Source organism: Enoplosus armatus, chromosome 5 (assembly GCF_043641665.1).
Source record: "Enoplosus armatus isolate fEnoArm2 chromosome 5, fEnoArm2.hap1, whole genome shotgun sequence".
Classification (NCBI taxonomy): domain Eukaryota; kingdom Metazoa; phylum Chordata; class Actinopteri; order Centrarchiformes; family Enoplosidae; genus Enoplosus; species Enoplosus armatus.
In genome coordinates, this window is record NC_092184.1 from 8,970,882 (window position 1) to 8,991,105 (window position 20,224).

Genomic DNA, 20,224 nt, shown 5'->3' on the forward strand with positions numbered 1-20,224 from the left:
TGCTGCTTTAATGAACACCAGAGGGAATACAAAGGCAATTTGTGTTTTCCAGAGAGACATAATAATGAATGCTCTCAGTCAGACCTCTCCACACTCACTGTATATCAGAGCTTTTCTGTGATAAGGTCTCTATACAGTTTTCCAACAGTAAATTAATGTAGGCGTAGTTGTGTTATTCTGCTTTGGCCAACAGATCTCATGATAAATTCAGGGTGTTTACCAAGACTTAAGTTTATGAATATTTTGTACTACTGGTATATTTACCATTGCTTCACTTTCACACTTTAGCCCAGGTGCCCTGTGGAGTTTTCATGTAAACAAATATAGTTATGTTTACACTCAGTGTCACTCACTAAAATGCATTGTGTATCCTTGAGGTCTAACACATGAGATGAATTAATTTTCTTCCTCATAAAACACTCGCAAAGCCGCTTCAAAGGTTGAAACCTGCATTGTTTACATCCATCTTTACTATCAAGCAGTCATCTTCTTCCCTCCCTTAGCCGACACAAGGCTGCATATCTTGGCTGTTACGGCCTCCTGTAAATCAATGATACTGTAATACTGTGATACACCATTGGCAGGAGTTTGTATCACACTGCTTGTGCAAGAAACAAACAAAATGGGACCCACTCATTAAAATAATTGCTCCATAGCGCCACTAGAGGTAAAAAACAAACAAACCAAAAACTCCACAGGTTACCTTTAAAGGATATATTTGCAATGTTCCAGGTCTGTCTGAAAACTATAGTCAAGTGCCCATCTGATCATTGATACAGGTTTTACTTGCTGCTCACTCATCATTCCTCCTGCTCATATTGGCAATTAAAAGATCACTTCCTACTAATATCTGACCTAAAAGATTCCCCGTTTGAAACTATTTTGCCACCAAATAGACATAAAATAGTAAAGAATTTCAATTTATAGGCACAAAGTATTTAATCATCTCTCACATGGAACAGTTTGTCTCCTAATGTAGCTAAAACATGACATTAGCTATATATAACACGGTTTGAAGGCATCAGCAGAAAACAACCACTTGCCTTAAAAAAAGAAACATGTTTGCATAAACAAAGAGGTAAATTAACTACAGAACTTGTCGTTGCTCTGCTGATTTCAGGGAATCAGAAGATCACAGGAGAAAACAATTTAAACAACCAAATCTGAAATAGCAGTCATTTAATATAAAATGCAAAAATAATGCAGATTTCATTTCCTTGCAAAGATGTTACACATTACAATTTAATTATGAAAACTTCTTTAGAAAAAATAAATTTCTTCTCTCTTTATGTAAATTTACAGTATACAAAATGATATATTAAAAATCACATAGAAACAGCAGCTAACAATATTCACCCCATTAGAAAAGTGTTGTTCTTCAAGGCAAATTATCTGGCTGGTTAAATTCCTGTAAAAACTAATGGAAATCTCGGTTTTTCCTCATCGTCTGTGGCTCCTCTGGACGACGTCTCAGGCTCACATGAGGCGGCTCTTGTGAACTCATGACGATGTCTATGGATATGGGAAATGAAAAGCGATCCATCATCTGAGCGATCTTCTCCTGGGGAACACCATGCTTGTTCCTCCTGGAGGGAAAAAAGTTTCTTTAAGTTTCCCAAAGTCTGCACTGGCATGTAAATATAATATGCTAAGTAACAAGTCATACTTCTCCAGCTCATAAGGATCAAACCTCCAGCTGGTGTCAGGTTCACAAAAGTCCACTTTGTACCCTTTCTCCAAGGCCTGTCAAAAAAGTTGGATGTTTTTATCAGACTCTATGAAGGGGGTGTGGTACACCATAAGTAAAAACTAAATTATATATATAATCCCATACGCACCATTTTGACATATGGCTTCATTTCCCAGGCTTGGGTGTTTGTATTGTCAATAATAATGGGAGATCGGCCATCATGCATGGCGTCTTTAGCTGAAAGAGGATTGAGCACAAGAAAATTACTGAAATAAGTTCTGTCAAGAAAAAAAAAATCTTATCAAAACACATTTTCCACCTGAGGGAACTTGTTACTCTCATAATGAATAATCTGAATAACTAATGTTGGGGATGACATTCACTTACCAACAGGCAGAGACACTGGACTAGATTTTTTTCTGGCTTAAACTGTGGTTTACCAAAGACTATTTACTAACCACTTATGACATGTAAGCATTCACAAGGAGAAAATACCTCTTCCCTGGTTCCATTCATGTGCCGCTCCAAGAAGGCCTGCTTCATAGCGGTAGCCATCTCTGTGAGCAAAGTAGTCATCTGTGCTCAGTATTAGCCCACTGGGACCAGTGGAGAGCAGCTCCCTGTGAGAAAGATGGGACACACATGTACAATGAATATGATACGTTCAGAGTTTTAGACTCCTTTAAACTGACAATACACTAATTTTTGAGACTCAAGATTACAAAAAGACATACCTGGCGAGTGTTGATTTCCCAGATCCTGGTAAACCCCTCATCAAGATCAGCACCAAGGGAGAATGGTATGCATTATTGCTATCAGGGGGTTGGCAGTGATGGTCCCATAGTTCATTTTCTGAACCATATCTCTGCCGCCTGTCATAATCTTCACCCAACTGACACCATTCTTCTTTTCTATCTGTAGGCCACCCAACATTCACATGATCTGAGTGTGCATCATAGCTATAACCCCGTTCGTCCCTGTCAAAGTGGTGTGGAGAATCTCCATAAAAGCCCTGAGAGGGGGGGCTGCATACATTCTGAGGTGAGAAGCTGGAAAAAGTTGGAAAATGCGACTCCTCTTGATGCTGGTTTCTCATGCCTGAAGCGCTCCAGTTTTGATTCACGTGTGAAGGCGTTTTTAGTGGATTTGGGAATGCAAATGGGGGTGCGCGATGGAATGGGGGTCTGTGAAATCTTGGGTTTGGTGGTCTGTTTGGTGTTTGAGGATAACGCCATTGATTTTGAGTAGGAGCAGCTCTCCCAGAGGACAGGTCCATGCCTGGCCTCGGTCTTCTGGGGTAGTATGGCTCATTTTGATACCAGTGTGGCCAGGGTGGCTGTTTCTGTTCAGTGCTTTTCTGGTAGCCGTCTGTTTCTGCAGATTTGCTTGTATTAACAAGTTTTTCCTCGCTTACACCCCAAGTCTCTTTGCTGGAATATGTTTTGGGAGGTATAGGTGGTTGATCAAAACCTGCATTTTGTCTCCCTGGGTTATCATTAGCACCACTAGGTGTATCGATCTCCTCAAGCTCTTTGTAGAACTCACTCAGTGTGTCTTCAATGTCTGACTTGACTGTGGTTGTTTCTGGAGGAAATGCTGGACCAATGAAGGTGGTGCTGGTGAGCCCTACCTCCTTCAACACACGCTCCCTCACACTTTTGTCTGGACTGCTCGAGTCATTTCTCACAAATGTCGTGTCTTTGTCAGCTCTACCATCTTCAGTTCTTCCACTCTTAACCACACAAGGGGTTTCTATGTCTTGAGAGGTCGTACAGGATTCAGTATGAGACATCTGCATGAAAACAGATTAAAACACATACATTAATTAATTGGACAACCACAAAAATACTCAGTTCTACATAATGAATCTGTGCAGTTATTTTCATGATTACAGTTTTATACTGAATTACAGTTACAATGAGTAGGTAAATTGGTAGATATGTCAGCGTGTTTATCCGCATTTACAAACGGTTGTATACTGGTTTGTGTTCATTAACTCATTGAGGTCACATAAACTGAAGCTAAAACCAAGCCAACCGTTAGCTCACGAGCTACACAGAAAACAACCGTTACGTTAAATAATTCACTACCTTACTTATTAGTAGAGTAATATAATATAGAGTAAATGTCGCCATTAATTAATGCTCACCGTATACATTCAGGATGCATAAATGGGGAAAACAACATAAACAAAAACAACCCGGCACACAACTTCCACATTGCAGGTGCCCTGTGTTTACGGAAGTGACGTCGTTCTTCTTCTTCTTCTTTTCTTAATCAACAGCCGGGGAATCGGTTTACGAGCGCGTCAGCGCCACCATCTGGACACAGTGGACTGTGTACCAAATATAATCCAAAGTGTTGCTGCATCTCGCCCCTCTTCTCCTTTTGAAACAAAATATGACCGGAAGTAGGCTTGATTATTAGCAGACCAATATTTTATAAAGTAAAGTGGGTTAGATATACTGTATAATGTTGGTGCTATCTGCCTCATAAAGCAAATATTCCTATATTACTAATTAGTAACTTTACTATCAAAATGAGGAAGGAGAATCCCTTTTTGTTTTCAAAGTAGCTCTTAATAATCATACTTAAAGTACCTATAATGAGATTCACTTTGTTCAATATTGCACTATCCGATAAATTATGTTATTTTAGAATTCACTTACAAAAAACAATGTCACTATCTACAGGTGCGACAGTAGACTCCCTGATCAGCCCTCAGTTATTTGTCCTCTGTTAAGGGATCATGGGGCTAAACTGAAGGAATGCAATTCTAAATTTGTGTTAAACTTTACTTTTTTGTCTGTAAAACTAGTAGACGGAAGAGAAGAATGTGGATCAGTACGAAGTGATGACATGATTTTTTTCTGTTGTGATGTGATTTCACCTCTTTAATGAGTCCAGTGAGACTACAAAAACAACCACAGAATATGTGCCAAACGCAGCTGCTAGCCTTTACATTCACTCATTTGTACAGTCTACAAACATTGCAGCGTGATCACCATCATACAGTCTCATGTGCCTACAGTAAATCACCAACAAGCAATGCCTGAGTATCAATCATAGCCAGTTCCTCATCATTCACCCATTCATCCTCCATTGGTGAAATGACAGGTTTGCGAGCTGGAGTCTGTGCAGTTTTTAAAGTGCTAGGTGTCCCAGACCTCCGTGGGGGGTTGAATGTCTTTTTTACACATGGAGAAGCCACCGAGCCCAGATGGGCAAGAGGTGGTGGAGACGGGATACGAGACAGATAGTCCAGTGCTCTCCTCCTCCTCAGGCTGCTAGGGTCTTTCTCTGTTGAACAGTTTGCTGCAGGAGGGTTCCTGCTGACAGGTGTGAACGATCCAAAGCTTCTGACTGGCTGCTGAAATGTCACCTGCATAAAAAGGACACATTTTTAGTTTTTAATCAATATGAAGTGGTTATGAGAGCAAACACATTTAACAGGTTAACGTCATACCACAGCAAGTACATGAACTCACACTTGTCCTTTTGTCTTGTCTTCTGTCTGTTGTAGAAGCTGGGGTTCGTGTTTGCAGAGCTGGAGAGTAGACGGACCTCAGGCTATCAGATTTGACTAAATATGAAAGCTTCTCCTCAGCAGTTAGAAAGAAGCTCTCCTGACCCTGAAAACACATAATGAAAATTATATTTATGCCATTTTACAACATTTTATTGTATTTAAATCAAGAAATCAGAGAAAAGAAAGACGAGAGAGCTAGCTACAGCCATTCTGATTTTGATTTCTTCAGAACATGAAGCACTGTGCATGTGAGAGCATCCAGCCTTTGACGAACAAGGTTTCTTTTGTTTAAGATATGTTTTGGGCATTTTTTGCCTTTATTATATAGAGCGAGCCAAAGACAGACAGGAAAGGTGGGGGAGAGAGAGGGGATGACATGCAGCCAAGGGTGTGGGTTGGAATCGAACTCAGACTTTGAAACAAGGTTTCTTTAAATGAGTGAATGGTAAACACTATTTTTGAAGCATGTCAGCAGCTTTACGGGTTTTGGATTTTAGCACTGTACCTGGACAAGGTTTCTGAGCTGGCGGAGGGATTCCTGTAGATGAACTTCCTTGGGGTTTGTTGAGAAGACGGTCAGATCTCCAGCGTACACAACAGGAGTAGGAGATGTGGACTGGCCTCTCAGCTGCAAGTTGCTCAGAGCCAACAGGACACGTGGTTTCATCACATCTTCCAAGCCAGACTGAGCCAAGCTGCTGAAACAGCGCACTTTAACCATGTTCAGTTTCCCATTGACCAAATAAAACGCAGGAGAAGAACCTGTGTTCAAAAGCACAAACAATCATTAAGTAAACAATATAGTCATGGCAGAAACAGTTAAGAAAAAAAAATCACCTACCCTGTCCATCTATGATACCGATGACACAACCTGTGAGATCAACCTCTCCACACAGAGGCTGGAATTCTGGATTTTGAAGATCCACAAAAGGGCTAGAGACCCTCGGTTGAAAATGTGCTGATATCCATTCCTGAGAAGTCTGAATGAAAAACAAATCACGAGTATTATAAATGATTTCCATCGTCTATCTAAATGTATAAATACTGTATCTGTAAATGCACACAGTGTGCTCAAGATTTTTCTACAGTACCTGTAGGTCCTGAAACTGTGTTTTCTTTGTGCCAGTCAGCTGAACAGTTGAGCTACCACCATGTTTCTTTCCATCCGATGTGGTGAGGTTATAGACTTTGTAGCGACAGCCTTCCTTCAGTAAAGACTGAAGATCCGGGGAAGGTCGCCAAAGGTTCAACTGGTAAACTAAAACAAAATCAACATAATTTTAAATCAATATTTGAATACACAATAGTTCATACAAAAAAGTATCCATAGTACATCTAAAATGAATAAAAATAAAGATGCACCACTGCCGGATTGGTCCATGGAGTCAGCAGTGCAGAGTCTCCACACAGGTGTAACGTCTCGCTTAGGACAGCCCCCTTCGCTGTTCTCTGCATTTTCTAAAGCATGTCGATAGCGATCCTGCAGTTCAGCCTGCTTCTTCTCCATCAGAGAACGCCTGTAGGTACGTAGAGTCTCCAACTGCTGTTCACTCAAATGAGCCTTGGACATGAAAGTAAAATAGGTGTGCAATTAAAATTGAATTCATCAGAGAAATCAAGTCAACAATCTGTGAAGTAAATTTGTCACCTCGAGATAAGCTGGGTCATCCCCCACTGCTTCAGAGAGCTCCTCTCCATCTTGAAGACTTGCAATATCCTGACAACTGATTGTCCGTCTTCTACGCTGAGGTTTGTTATTACCTGAAGATGACAATTTGTTAAAACGTACTCAATTTCTGTGTACTTAACATGCAGAAAACATCCTACCTTTCTCCTCCTTTTCAAATTGAGCTTGAATCTTGGAAAATAGGATCTCCATAGATTTTTGTTTGTGGCTGTTGTACCGCCTCGCCTCCTTCTCTTCTGCACGAACAGAACGGAACACAACGCCTCCATCTGGTTTCCTCTCCATCCACTAGAAAATGTGTCAAGCATACGGTCAAAAGGGATCACAACATGAACTTCCAGGAAAAACATAAACATCATAAAATATATCAATGCGTGACTAAACACACCTGCATGGGGTAGCTTCTCAGTATGACAATGTCCACACATCCTACTGGTCCTCCATTGCTGTAAAAACAGGAGACAGGAAGCAGGAATGGCCGCGGATCCCTGTGAAATCCCAGCTTAGCATCCCATCGTGTGGGTCTGCTGCTATTGGCGCAAATCTAAACACATAATCAATAAGCCAACTTGTTATCTGGTTGCCTTGTGGACAGATAGAATAATGTGTGGCCTCCCTCTGAAAGTACCTTTAACATGAGAGATTCAGGTGCCTCCAGAGGGGAGCAAGCATCTTGTGATCCCACCAGCTGAGCCCCATGGACGATCAACTTCCCACCGACAGCCAGTCGACCTTTGTGAAGCATGGCAGTCAGCGGTTCATCCAGTTGGGCTTTAATGGAATACCATCCATCTGTTAGCCAAACAACTGCAGATGGGTTTTCAACCTTGGCATCAGCACCTTGTGGAGTCTTGGTGTCACTGAAACTCTGTCTTTTAGGGGAGTGACCCCTGGAGACGACCCCGCAAACACAGAGGACCAGGGTTTTGGCTGCTGTGTCGTCCTTTTCCATGATCTTTCTCAGAGCCGGCCTGCGGCTGTGGTCCACCTCTACGTCATATCTAAAACACGTAAAATAAAATAAATGCTTTAGAGAAAAACTTTTTTTTTTTTTTAAAAACATACATTTAAAATGTATACTTAATACATACAGTACAAGACTTGCATGTATTAATTAAATGTAATTTAAAAATGTAATTGTAATGAATTAAAATGTAAATGTAATTCATTAAATGAAATTTCACTGTAATTAACCAAAAAGCATAATCAAATGTAATTACAGGTTTAAGCTTTAACTCACAAAATGGCAGTAGGTGACGTCTAATACCATTGTTGGTTTAGCGATATATTTACACACAATTTACAACAAGTGTGGATGTCTTGTTAAGCGCACCATGAAATGAACTTCAACATATTGAACTAAAATAAGCTATAATCCTACGTGCCTGTACTTCAGTTGTAGGAGAACCTGCTCTAGGGTGAGACAGAGGCTGCCCATTCTTTCTGGAAATGATCTTTCCATGGAGGCCTGCTTCCACACAATCCATCGGTAGTGATTGTAAACCCACTGGTCACTGACCAGTTTAGGATCCACACCCGGGGTGTCACATAACGCTCTGTGGACAGTGTAGAACAAGATGATATTCAGTAAAATCAGCACACTTGCATATAGCAAGATACATCTGGTTTCTCAAACATTATAATAGGTTTATTAAATAGTACAACATCTGATTTAAACTCAACTGAAATTCAATACCTATAGAACTCTTCTTTCCCTGCAGTCCCATCATTGCTGGGGATCAGCCATCCTCCATCAGCAAGCTGAACACCACCTCCGTCTATAAATGCTTCCTGTTTGATGAACTGCCGTAAATTGAAGCGAAAAGATTCTGCAGTCTCACTGGTGATCTCATACACTTGCTGATGAACTCCATGTCCATACAGCTGAAAAACAAGAGCATAAACATGTCAAAAAAGCTGTTTACCGGACAGTGATCTCATTTTTAAGCAAATACAACAAAATAGACTGACAGAACAGTTCTGGGCTTGCCTGTTTTGGGGTGTATCTTGCAGGAGGCTTTCCATTTACAGCAGCTTTTAATGGTATCCTCGACACTCCTGAGGTTTTCGTTAGAAACAAACTGCCTGGCAAAGGTCGAATGGTCTGGCGCTTCTTTTTCCTGATCCTCATGTCTTGCATATCCCGTGCCAGCTCTACGTTATGAAGATTCTGCAATATGTCTGTAGACCATAAACACACCATTATTTTACCCATGTTGTGCTGAGTATTTACAGTGTATCATATTGACTTCATCCAAAAAGGTTACTGCACCTTGGCTTCTGGATGATGTGTCCTCCACATGTGAGGCCTCTGAAGCACAGTGCTCTGATCCACAGCCAACAGGAAGGTTTCGATTATTCTTCAGGTTCTCAATTGTAGTGTCAGTGAAGGCCAAATTCTGAATGTCTTTGTTTTTATTAGCAGTTACATCTGTAGTGCTTTGTGTTATTTTAGTGGGTGGTACATAAGTGTTGCTGTTAAAGGGTGTGACTAAGAGATGGTGGTGTTTACTGTCCTCCTCCTGTGGTTTCGAGGAGCTCTCTTGGACAATAGTTCTTTGTTTTTTGAACGGAGGAACAAATGCAGAAGGTGTTCTTATGTTGTCCTTGAGCACTGTGTTCTTGCGACTCTCTGTCTTTGCATTCTTGAACAAAGGAGGAACAAATGCTGGCACCTTGGAATGTACTGATCTGCTGTCTCCCGGGGTTGAGTGTTGTGTTGATGCTGTATTTTGCAAACTGGTTTCTACATAGTTTTTTCCACTCCTGTAAGGTAAAAACATCAGAAAGAGATGAAAACCTGTGTCAGCCGCTTGAAAACGTGGCCAACAATTCACAGGCAACTTACCTGTGCGGCCTCGTGATGTTTGGATGAAGAGGGACGCTGTACTTGAAAACTCTCCTGTCTTTCATCAAACCTTAATTAAGAATAAAATATAGATGGAACAAGGGTTACTTAATTTCTGACACAAAATATGCACTCTTTAGATTACTTGTTCCAGTGCCCAGTTTACCATTTGGACTGCTTTTTTCTGGAAGGAGTGTTGAACCTCTTGGACCATCAACAGTCCTGTCGAATTCTTCCAGCAATCGTCTTTTCAAGGGAGGCTGACCTAAAATATTTCAAAACAGTAAGATCGTTTATGGTTAATAAGTCATGTTTGTAACAGATAGATGTCACAGCTTATGGTTAATAATATACAAGCATTTTAGTTCATTTCAAAATAATGGTTTATTTGCAATATGGGAACAATTTATTTAACTTAGAATCTCCAATGAAGCTAAAATAAACTTTGGCCCAAGTTGCGAGAACTGCAATGAAATAATTTTGTTCTTCAAATCATTCAGATTCAATAAGATTGGAAATTGAGACAATCTGTGCAGCATTAATGAAAACATATCATACTACTTAGATTTCTGAGTAATAACATAAACACTTACCAGACATGTCTGGGTCCTCTGCCAGTCTTTTCCCTGTTCCTTTTTGTTCCTCTACAGATCTGTAGCTGGATTCTGGATTATCTTCCAGTGGCAAATTTTCTGAAGTAATTGAGAGACTTTGGCTAGCTAGACTTTCATCCTCTAACAAAGCTTTAGTGCAGTCCAGAGCTTCCTGGGCAAGAAACTTCTGCTGGGTTTCAGTGCAGCCTCTTAGGTTAAGAGTCTGAAAGTTAAGAACTGAAGACTCTTCTGTCCTTTTGACCTTAGATCCCTCACTGCTGCTTGTCTGATGTATTTCATAGTCCAACACACTTGACATTTCCTCTCCAGGACTGTCATGGAGGTTGCCCACCCCTGATGGGGTCACACCTACTTTAAACTTAAATGCATCTGTATGTGCCTTGTCTTTGGTAAAAATGCAACCATGTGCACTTGAATTTTGAAGAGTTTCATTTTCATGGTCAGTCGCTTGAAAAGACATCAAAGATTTAACTACCTGAGGGTCACTTTCCTTAGTAGGCATGTCTTTGTCACTGGTTGAGGTGAGATTACAATTTGAAGTTCTTTTCACATCTTTCACTTTTGAGAGATCTGATATACATTTGTCATGTGGGCTTGTTGAGTATGAGCTTGAATCATGACTCTCCCCATCAGCATATTCTTTCAAAAGGTTCTTTGCTTTCAAAAGATTTTTCTGTGACACATGGACATTTGCTCCCCCTGCAGTTGCGAAACCACAACGTATTTCTTCTTTGTGTTTCTTGTCACTGCTCCTTGTGTCTGAAACAGCTGGGATCTCTGCACTGAAACTGATGTCACTGAAGAGAGCTTTAGCCCTGTGGAGGGCCTCAGATGAAAATGCCACTGGCTTACCACTGGCTGCAAGAAATCCACTATTCCTGGGTGGTGGACCAGGAACTGGCATCTTGGAATGTGTTGGTTTTACACCAATTTTATCTTCAGCTCCTTCACATTCACTTAACAGAACTTTTGCTTTCTTTAGAGCTGCAGATGAAATAGCAACTCCTTTGCCACTGGCTGTCTGAAATCCATTCTGTGGTGGCAAAGTGTCTTCTTTTTGTTTCAGTTGTTTGTTTGTGTCCTCAAATGTAGCACTTTCATTCAATAGAGACTTTGCTTTTGTCATTGCGTCATCCGACACACATACTTTTTTCCCGCTGGCTGTACAGAATCCACCATCGTTGCTCAATTCATTGATGGCGGAGGAATCAATGTTGTTTGACAACAGAGAAGAAAGTCGCTTTGTCATCAAAGACGGGTTTCCATGTAAAGGAACTGCTTTGGTAGAATCTGGTGTGTTCTTAAAAACATCTCTGTGAATCTCCACATCATCACGATGCAGCATCTTTTCATGGTTTACAACTGTTCCCGTATTCACATTTTCAAACTCAGTGCGTCCACTTCCCGTCTCTTCAGAAATGTTTGTCATCCTTTGATCTTGTTTAAATTTTGAAAGATTTTTCTTCTCGCTGTCACTTTCACTTACAGGTGCTACACGTTTCTCATTTTTTCTGATGTCACTGAAGAGAGCTTTTGCTTTCTGGAAGGCCTCAGCTGAAAGTGCCACTGGCTTACCGCTGGCTGCAAGAAATCCACTATTCCCGGGTGGTGGACCATGAACTGGAATCTTGGAATGTGTTGGTCTTACGCAGATTGTATCCTCAACTTCATCACATTCACTCAACAACAATTTTGCTTTCTTGAGAGCTGCAGATGAGATGGCCACTCCTTTGCCACTGGCTGTCTGAAATCCACCATTTTTAGGTGGTGAAACCTGAATTTGATTGGTGAGATGACCTGTTGTTAAAGCATCTTTTTTCTTCAGTTGTTTGTTTGTGTCCTCAAGTGTATGAATTTCATTCAAAAGACACTCTGCTTTTTTCATTGCATCAGCTGACATAGATACTTTCTTCCCACTGGCTGTGCAGAATCCACCGCCATTGCTCACAGCATTGATGGCAGAGGAGCCAATACTCTTTGATGTTGTGCACGAGGGAGAAGGAAGTGCCTTTGAAGTCGAAGAGGGGTTTCCATGGAAAGAAGCAGCAGTCGTTGCAGCTGGCGTATTCTTAAAACCATAAGTGTGAATCTCCACAGCTGGTCCAGCGTTCACATTTTCAAACTCATTGATTGGCTCTTTAGAAAGGTCTACTTTCATCCCTTTAACAGTTTTAAATTTCTGGAGGTTTTTCTTGAGACTGACACTTCCAGGAAAGGGTTCTATGCTCTTTGTTGGTTTTACTGACCTGCCAGCGTTACTGTCCATAACTTCACAGTCCTTGAAGAAAGCATCTGCCACTTGCATAGCTTTTGCTGAAATAGAAATCCCTTTCCCACTGGCCATCTGGAACCCACTCCCCCCAGTATCATTAACATAACCTGGGAACTTTGAATTGTCCTCTTTATGAAGCAAAAAGTTGTCAGTGTGATTATCCACAGTGTGCTTATGCTGTGTTTTAGCATCAGTTTCACTACTTTGCTTGTCGGGTGATTTTTCACTTGTCAGAAGATTCTCCTCTAAATCTGCAAACAAAGCTCTAGTTTTGCTCAGACACTTCTTTGAAACTGTCAAAACATTTCCTCCTGCAGTCTTAAATCCCACACCAAGCATCAAAGGATTTTTGTTCTCCAGCTTGCTTGTTTTAGTGTGTCCAGCTCTGTCACAATTTTTGGGTTCAGCTGACATAATACTGCTACTGCCCTCAGAGATGCACTTTGAAGAGGAAGACACATCTTCAGTAAAGGAATTTTCTTTATTCATTGCACTTGGCAATGACAGACCTGTGGATTTACTTGTGATGTTGGATGTTTCCCGATTTGTTTTACCATCTGAAACCAAGGTAATTTCGTCTTGCCTCACAGTTACTGCCAGGTACTTTTCAGCATCTGCACTAAAACTGTCATCAAAATCTATACCCGTAAGAAAATCAGGGTCAAGTTCTTTTTCAACTTTTTTGGGAGAGGTGGCATTATCTTGACAGTGCTGTTTTAGCTTTGCAGTTTTTAATTGTGTAAATTCAAACTGGCTATCTTCTTCTTCCATGAGAGTGCACAGCTCAGTCACATCAGCTTTTTGTGAAGCTGTTAACTGGCAACTGATATCCACACATTTTTCGCTTGAAGTAGGTCGCTGTTTTGAGTTAGAGGTTGTATTTTTCACTGATCCATGACTGATGCTAATTTCATCTTTAGTGTCATGGGCACAATTGGTGGGCTGATCACTAAAGGTTCTTTCCCCTTCATTCTCTTCAAAAAGACGCTTGGCTCTCTCCAGGTGGGCTGAGGAAATCTGTATATCCTTATTTGAAGCGGTTTTGAACCCTGACGCATGGACAGAAGAAAGAGAAACTGTTTTCTCTGGCAGACTGCCATGAACTTGACCATAAAGTGGAATGCAATTAATGATATTGACAGATCTTTTCGCACTGCTGGTTAGTTGCGTTGCTGTACTCTCTATGTGCAACTCACGCTCTTTGCTAGGGCCCGGTGTCTGGCTTTCCTTGACTGCACTGGACAGCTTGGCGTCAATTTCACTTTCTTGTAAAATACCATTCAAATGTGCTTTTCCATTTCCTTTATTTGTAGATGGAAGAGGAGTAGTCCTGTGGATATCAGTTTTAAAACCAGTCCACTGTTGACTTCGAAAATTGTTCTCTGAGCTTGGAAGACCAAATGATGACGCAGTCATGTGAGTGATGTCTGCAACAGCAGACTGGAATCCACTGTCACTTATTGTGCCCTCACTGATGGAGTTATTTTGATTAGTGGCAGAAACATGTATTCTGTTACTGACTCCATCACAGTCAAGGTGAAGGTTTGCTTGCTCTGCTTTCTGCTTCTCTCGCTTCTTGGCCGACAGACAAGCTGATGGAGAGAAACCATTTCGAGGAGCATCCTCTGCTACTTTACTTAGTTTACCTGGGTCTGACGTTTGACTGAAGTCTTGTGCAAAATCCCTGGAAAGCTGCGACATGTCGAGATCCTGGACTTTTGTTTGTACAGAGGGAGGTAGATTTTCTTCAGTGAGATTTCCCTGTTTTTGCATTTCATTCTTCCCGATACTGCAACAGTCTGCCTCATCAGGGACTTTCCCCAACTGCTTCACATTCACTTCTTGTCCTGGAATAAAGCACAATGATTAAAAAAAGAGCATAAGTTCAGTCATTGTAGAAAAAAGGCTTTTTCAACGTAGCATTTTTACATGCATGAGAAGTGTGTTACCAGAATCTGGAATCTCTACTGATGGGTCCATCTTCTGAGACTGTGTTTCCTTTCCTTGAACTTGCGGTTTCAAAGTCTCAACAGTGTAAACAAATTTTCTCTTTTTCTTAATAAATCCAGAGTCTGTGATTTTCATAGGTGGCCTCACAAGCTGGCCAGAATCAGAGTCACTCCGCAGTTGTTTTGTTTCAATATTGTTTTCCACTTGTGTGGCAGGACTATTATCATGACAAGAAGTATCCAGAGTACAAGGTGGAATTTCAGATAAACTCAAGGGAGACCACTGGGTGATTCCAAAATCTCCAGTTTTCAGCGGTGGGGATGAGGGAAGTCTGCCATGTTCCTGATCAGCTGTTCTCTGTTCACTGGATGCAGCGTTGTTTGTTATCGAAATGTCTGTAGAGCTGCAGCCATGTTCTTTTGTTGGAATGATTTGCTTTCTTTTGATTCTGTCAGTTTTCACTTTTCTCAGTGCTGAACTACTGTTGGTGAAAAATATAGAGAGAACATTTTCAGCTCCATCAAGAACACTTGCTATGGTGCTGCGAATTTCTCCATCCTCAATAGCATCTGGTAGCTTCTGTCTCCAAACACTGTCACTCTGACTCAGTGAACTCTGGGGGGAGTTGTGGGACTCTAGATTCTGACCAGCCTCAGGGGAAACAACACCTGTTGAATACAGACCAGAAATCAGTATCATTTTGCATTATGCATCTAAAAGCCTGTGCAACACAAAATAAGTCCATCTGTTGCAATGCATAGTTATGTAATTCATATTCAGAACTACTACATCCCATTGGATATTAGCAAACTGAAAAGATAAAACACAGTACCTTGGTGAACGGTAGGCATGTCATTGTTTTTGGGTGACACAACTGTGGATGCATTTGAAAGAGAAGGGAAAAGCTTCCGTACAAACTGAGAAAGATAAGACAGAAAAAACGAGTATCAGACGAGTCAAATACCACACATATGTTTATTCTTATGTTTACTGTCATGGCATGTTTCATCTGTCGTACACCAGAAATTCAATGTGCGCTGAGAACAAGAAAAACATAGACCCCTTTTATATCCCTGTCTTTCATGGTCACTGGGATTAAAAAGAGAGTACTCACAAGAACATTTTTCTCTGCAGAAACACTCACTGGGCAGGGACTCTCATCAGTTTTAGCTATAAAATTGAGAAGACACACTAATAATTTAACAAATCACAAATATAGATTTTTAAAAACAACTAACTGTGTTATCTGCTTACATAAAATCAGGGTGGATGGTACCACTGGTGGGGTATTCAGAGAACTGGTCCATGACATATCAGGATGAATCTGTGCACCGAGACTTTCAGATACATGCTTGGCATAGCTGGCCTGTATCATTCAAAAAAACAATATAAAGAGGGGAAACCTTAATGTTATCCATTACCCACATCTGAATACTGGCATTTGTGGAAAGAAAAATAATAACATCACTGTTAATACACTTACTGGGGATTTGTGTGGGGTATGAAGCAGCATACCTCTATATTTTGCATCTGGGATGCTAAACAGAACGAGACAGACATTAAAAACTGCCAACAGCAGTGACAACACAAGTAACTTTGGCAAAGGTATCTTGAAAATAGTTCCATAAACACTGAATTAACAATATATTGGAATCATTTAGAGTTTTTTCTCAAAGCACAATTCTTAAGCATTTTTTGCTTTAGCTGAACAGCTCTTTAGAATGCCTACAGCTCTCCAATAATGGAAGACATAATGACAAATCATTTAAGATAAACGTTGATCCTACTGATGACATTGAAATAAGAACCATGCAAAAATGAATCTGAAATATTTGAATACATTCATGATTTCTCTTTCAAACAGTACAGACTGCAAAGTTTCAGAGCTGTTGCACTCACCCCTCTTTTGACATCGGAAACAAATATGGACTCTGTGTTGTCACCCATGGCAATGTTTCTTTTTCTAGGATGCACCACAGAGAAACATTATTTTTAGATGCAACCTCAAGAAAGCTTATCAGTACAGACACAAGTAAGTTACTACAACATACAACAATTAATTTACGGGTGTATGTAATGTGCTAGAAATTGTTTATATTACTGCATAAATACATAATCAATCAAACTTTAATCAAACATTACCTTGTTCAGCTGTGAACGACTGCTCATCCTCAGTCTCAGGTGACACAACTCGACTGTGTCTGAAAGCTTTAGGGGTTGAAAACAGCTGACTGTCTGCAGTTCTGTCAAAAGGCGTTTTAAAATGTCCTTCTTGGTTAGCACACAGCTCATCTTGATCAGAGACATTTCCCTCATTAGTGAACGTTTGAGCTGTCAGTGCCTCAAACCAGTCAGGGTCCAGTGGTCCCAGCTCTAAATTGGGATATTAAAATGGTTTATAGATCAGTTATAAGTACACAACCTCCAACATACAGACCAATATGTTTTGACTTTTGTGATCGCACAAAAAGTATCCCTTTGTGGTTATGCAGCATTTTAAGAGTTGGACACTTCTACAATGCGATGCGTTGCAACAGGCCTGCAACAACAGTCAACAGCTTACCTTTCCAGATATCATCTTTGTACGTGTCGTACATGTTTTTTGAGGGTAAATCCATTCCAGTTCACTTGTGCAATCTCTAAAGTTTGTTATGTGGCACACCTGAGAAGACAAAGTTTTCATCATCACGACTTAAGCTAAAAAGCAGAAACTTAAAGCCGATGAATGATGCGATATATTCCTCAGGGTGGACATGGCTAGCGTGCTGCAGCTGCTGCTGCTGCTGCTTCCGACCACCAGTTATGTAGCTTGCTGCTAATCAACTACATTAGCTTACGTTAACTTTAGGTTACGCTAACTTGATAGTAAACCTGCGTTGTGCAGGTTGTCGAGAAGGTAACGTTTGATTCACAGCCGTGGCAAATCATGTAGTTGGTTGCCAATGTTTAGAAAAAACATAAAGGCTAACTATACGTTAACGTTACTTATTCTGAAAAAGAAACCAGGCGGCAGAAGTAGACTAAACTAGCTCTGAAGTTCCTCTAACTTACCATGACGGTAAGTCATGAGTGTTAACTTTCATGTCGCGATGAAACTCTTGACAAAATGTTGACAACAAACCACAGAACCACGAGGCAAGACGATAGAAAGGTTTTACTGTCAGTCAACCGACTAGCTAGTTTGCCCCTACGACGAAAACAAACCTCGCGCGCCGCGCACCGGAACTCAGGCCGCCGTCAAAATAAGAGTCCTGTGGACTGCGGAACTGTGGACACAGCATTTCAGTCACTTTTACATACTTTCAGTTGTTTACAACAATACATGGGACTTATAACATGAATATTAGGCTACGTAGTAATGGGTGGCGATTATACTCGAATCGGCCGCAATTTTTCGATAAACAAAAAATAATATATTAGAAACTTTTATAGGCACACCATACCCTAATTTTAGCATTTCAGGCGGATCTTCCTGGCTGTATACCCTTCTTCATGAGAATTGGCAGACCTACAGCCTGATCCCATGCAAGGTCTTCCTGTCAGAGGTGATCTCAGTGGTGCATCTGGGTAGAGCTTTTTGGGTGGCACAACTTTTAAGTACTATCTAAGAGGGCACAAACATTACAACTGGAATAATAATAAAATCATGATAATAATAATATCACATCAATCACAAAATGAAACCACAATTAACAAATGTAAGTTTTATTTTTCTTGTTACATAAGTGTACAGAACACCAAAGTACAGTACATCGCAAAGGCAGTAGTATTTACAAGGCGAGAGGCTACACTATCAGTTCTTGTGGAAGCTTTACAAATATGTAGCTATCTCTTTCACTCTACATACAACTCAAACCGTAAGTTCATAAAAATACAATCTTATGAGTCTAAGCAAAGCCCCCAACTGCACTATGTACAATTATTCAGTTAAAATAGTTTCTGTATTTGTTCATAAACATTGCTATTACACTTTATAGTACATAGAATTTGCAAGCTTGGCAGGTTTAACAGATGAAATAAAATATTTGTTTTCTATAAATCTAGACTGATAAAAGCATGTTTTTCTCTTGCAAATAATATAAATAATTTACCTAATTGCTAAAAGCTGCACAGTTAAAAGGTACAGTAAGATGTTTTGAGTAACAGATGACCAACACAGCAGCATGTGGTGTAGGTTTGGGAGACATTACAGTAGTTTTGCAGCATGTCGAAGTAGTTAAATGTGAACAATTTAGATAAATCAGTATCCATAATTCCATCTGTGATGGTCGTCAGGTTTATATCACACACTCAAGCACCCACACCCACACCCACACACACACACACACACACACAAAGACGCACTACTTCAACCAAGTAATGAAGCCTCCCTTTTTCTGTACTAACATTGTTCATGTTTTCCAATGCTATGATATTAAAATACATTCTTTCAGGATACAGTAAAAGTCTTCCACTTCCGTGAAGGATTGCACATTTTCCCTTGACATTTAAAACAACATAACTGAAAGAGAATCACTTAGCTTTGGTATGTCATTTGTTAAATGTGAAAGATGTTGACCTCAGTAGCAAGTGGTCGCTTTGTGACAATTTCTATTATTAGTGCAATAAAAGCCTACGTTTCTCATCTTTCTAAAAAACAGTATTGCTGCACATCTGAAGATCTGATTTCATGACATTCTGATGTGCTCTGAGCAAGAAGAGGAACAGGGGGTTTGGTTATTCCCAGGAGAGAGCAGAGGGCTTCTTAACTACTGAGATGATAGCAGCAACCCCAGACAGGACCAGAGGCTAGGCATGGGACAGGCACCATCAAAGAGTAGAGCCTGAAACCCTAGAGTCTGGGAGGAAAGCTGTGATGGCTCGGTAGCCTTGGGCTCGCCGGATCATGTCCCGAATCTCTCGGTTAAGTTCCATCAACTTGACAGAGATTTCTGTCAGGTCCTGTTTTGAGCCCACCAGAGCAAAAGTTCCTGTCTGACCTAAAGTTTGATGTCTGAAGTAGATGTTGAGTAAGGTCTGGACCTCATCCTCAGAGTGGCTGCCAAAGATGTCATTAGGCCACATTGTTCTGCAGTGAAAAAAGATATTATTAGTCTGACTGGGGGCTTTTTTTGATAGCATACACTCCTCATGGACAGAAAAACAAACCTTTTTCTTTTCTCACCTGCACTCACGAATGTCACGGATGGCCGTCAGATACTCGTTGTTCTTCAAACACTCCAGGATGGCCTGCACAGCAGCCTCGGAGGAGCTGAAGGTGGGCTCAAAGCAGGAGCTCTCACGGGCAGCAATCTCATCATTCGTCACTGAGGCTGCTGCTATCCTCAGGTTGCTCTTCAACTCATTTAGCTCTCTGGACATATTTGTCAGCTAAAGGTTGAGAGGGATTAACATTATTAAACAGGAACATTCGATGGTGGGTGTCATGGTTCCAAACAGAGAGGCCAAAATGCATGCTGTACCTACCACGGGAATAGAGCTTATTGCATGGACCTGTTCAATCAGCTTACAGTAGGACTGAAAAAGCAGCAACAGCTGAAAGTGGAGTTTGTAGAGTCTTTGACAGAGCTCCAGTTGCTGAAAGTAAGAGAATAGTGGTTGTTAGCAAAAGGCCTTTTCACTGGGCAAGGTTTC

The 20,224-nt window shown here is 40.7% G+C and overlaps 3 protein-coding genes across 4 annotated transcripts in view; all 3 read right to left on the reverse strand.

Moving 5' to 3' along the window:
* Positions 1-1,164: 1,164 nt before the first annotated feature.
* On the reverse strand, positions 1,165-3,482 carry n4bp2l2 (NEDD4 binding protein 2-like 2). Its single transcript, XM_070906296.1, has 5 exons — positions 2,425-3,482; positions 2,186-2,310; positions 1,839-1,927; positions 1,667-1,743; positions 1,165-1,586 (listed from the first exon to the last, which is right to left on the reverse strand). Exons 1-5 carry the CDS (start codon positions 3,480-3,482, stop codon positions 1,418-1,420), a joined length of 1,518 nt encoding a protein of 505 aa, XP_070762397.1. The 3' UTR covers positions 1,165-1,417.
* Positions 3,483-4,569: 1,087 nt separating this feature from the next.
* brca2 (BRCA2 DNA repair associated) lies at positions 4,570-17,272 on the reverse strand. The gene is made up of 25 exons (XM_070905966.1): positions 17,154-17,272; positions 16,733-16,963; positions 16,490-16,553; positions 16,074-16,128; positions 15,845-15,956; positions 15,705-15,760; positions 15,423-15,507; positions 14,590-15,258; positions 10,348-14,487; positions 9,921-10,019; positions 9,755-9,824; positions 9,179-9,672; positions 8,897-9,087; positions 8,603-8,790; positions 8,292-8,462; positions 7,535-7,907; positions 7,295-7,450; positions 7,047-7,194; positions 6,868-6,980; positions 6,582-6,780; positions 6,311-6,477; positions 6,061-6,199; positions 5,725-5,981; positions 5,179-5,322; positions 4,570-5,072 (listed from the first exon to the last, which is right to left on the reverse strand). Exons 1-25 carry the CDS (start codon positions 17,206-17,208, stop codon positions 4,716-4,718), a joined length of 8,733 nt encoding a protein of 2,910 aa, XP_070762067.1. The 5' UTR covers positions 17,209-17,272; the 3' UTR covers positions 4,570-4,715.
* Positions 17,273-18,279: 1,007 nt separating this feature from the next.
* frya (furry homolog a (Drosophila)) overlaps positions 18,280-20,224 on the reverse strand; it is a 43,390-nt gene continuing 41,445 nt past the window's right edge. For both annotated transcript variants that reach the window (XM_070905208.1, XM_070905209.1), the window contains 3 exons: positions 20,057-20,167; positions 19,755-19,960; positions 18,280-19,658 (listed from right to left, as the gene is read on the reverse strand). In XM_070905208.1, coding sequence (XP_070761309.1) covers positions 19,400-19,658; positions 19,755-19,960; positions 20,057-20,167 — 576 coding nt within the window. In that variant the 3' untranslated portion in view covers positions 18,280-19,399. The remainder of the gene's footprint in view (positions 19,659-19,754; positions 19,961-20,056; positions 20,168-20,224) is intronic.

Bases quoted from the DNA above. Each gene is read 5' to 3' on its own strand.
- brca2 (XM_070905966.1), bottom strand. From the start codon at position 17,208: ATGGATTTACCCTCAAAAAACATGTACGACACGTACAAAGATGATATC. The intron at 15,259-15,422 runs GTACTGTGTTTT...TGTATTCAACAG, and splicing joins CATGCCTACCGTTCACCAAG to GTGTTGTTTCCCCTGAGGCT. The intron at 8,791-8,896 runs GCAAGCCCAGAA...CTTGTTTTTCAG, and splicing joins CAAGATACACCCCAAAACAG to CTGTATGGACATGGAGTTCA.
- n4bp2l2 (XM_070906296.1), bottom strand. From the start codon at position 3,482: ATGTCTCATACTGAATCCTGTACGACCTCTCAAGACATAGAAACCCCT. The intron at 1,928-2,185 runs GTATTTTCTCCT...ATCCTCTTTCAG, and splicing joins TGAATGGAACCAGGGAAGAG to CTAAAGACGCCATGCATGAT. The intron at 1,744-1,838 runs GTGCGTATGGGA...CTTTTTTGACAG, and splicing joins TGAAGCCATATGTCAAAATG to GCCTTGGAGAAAGGGTACAA.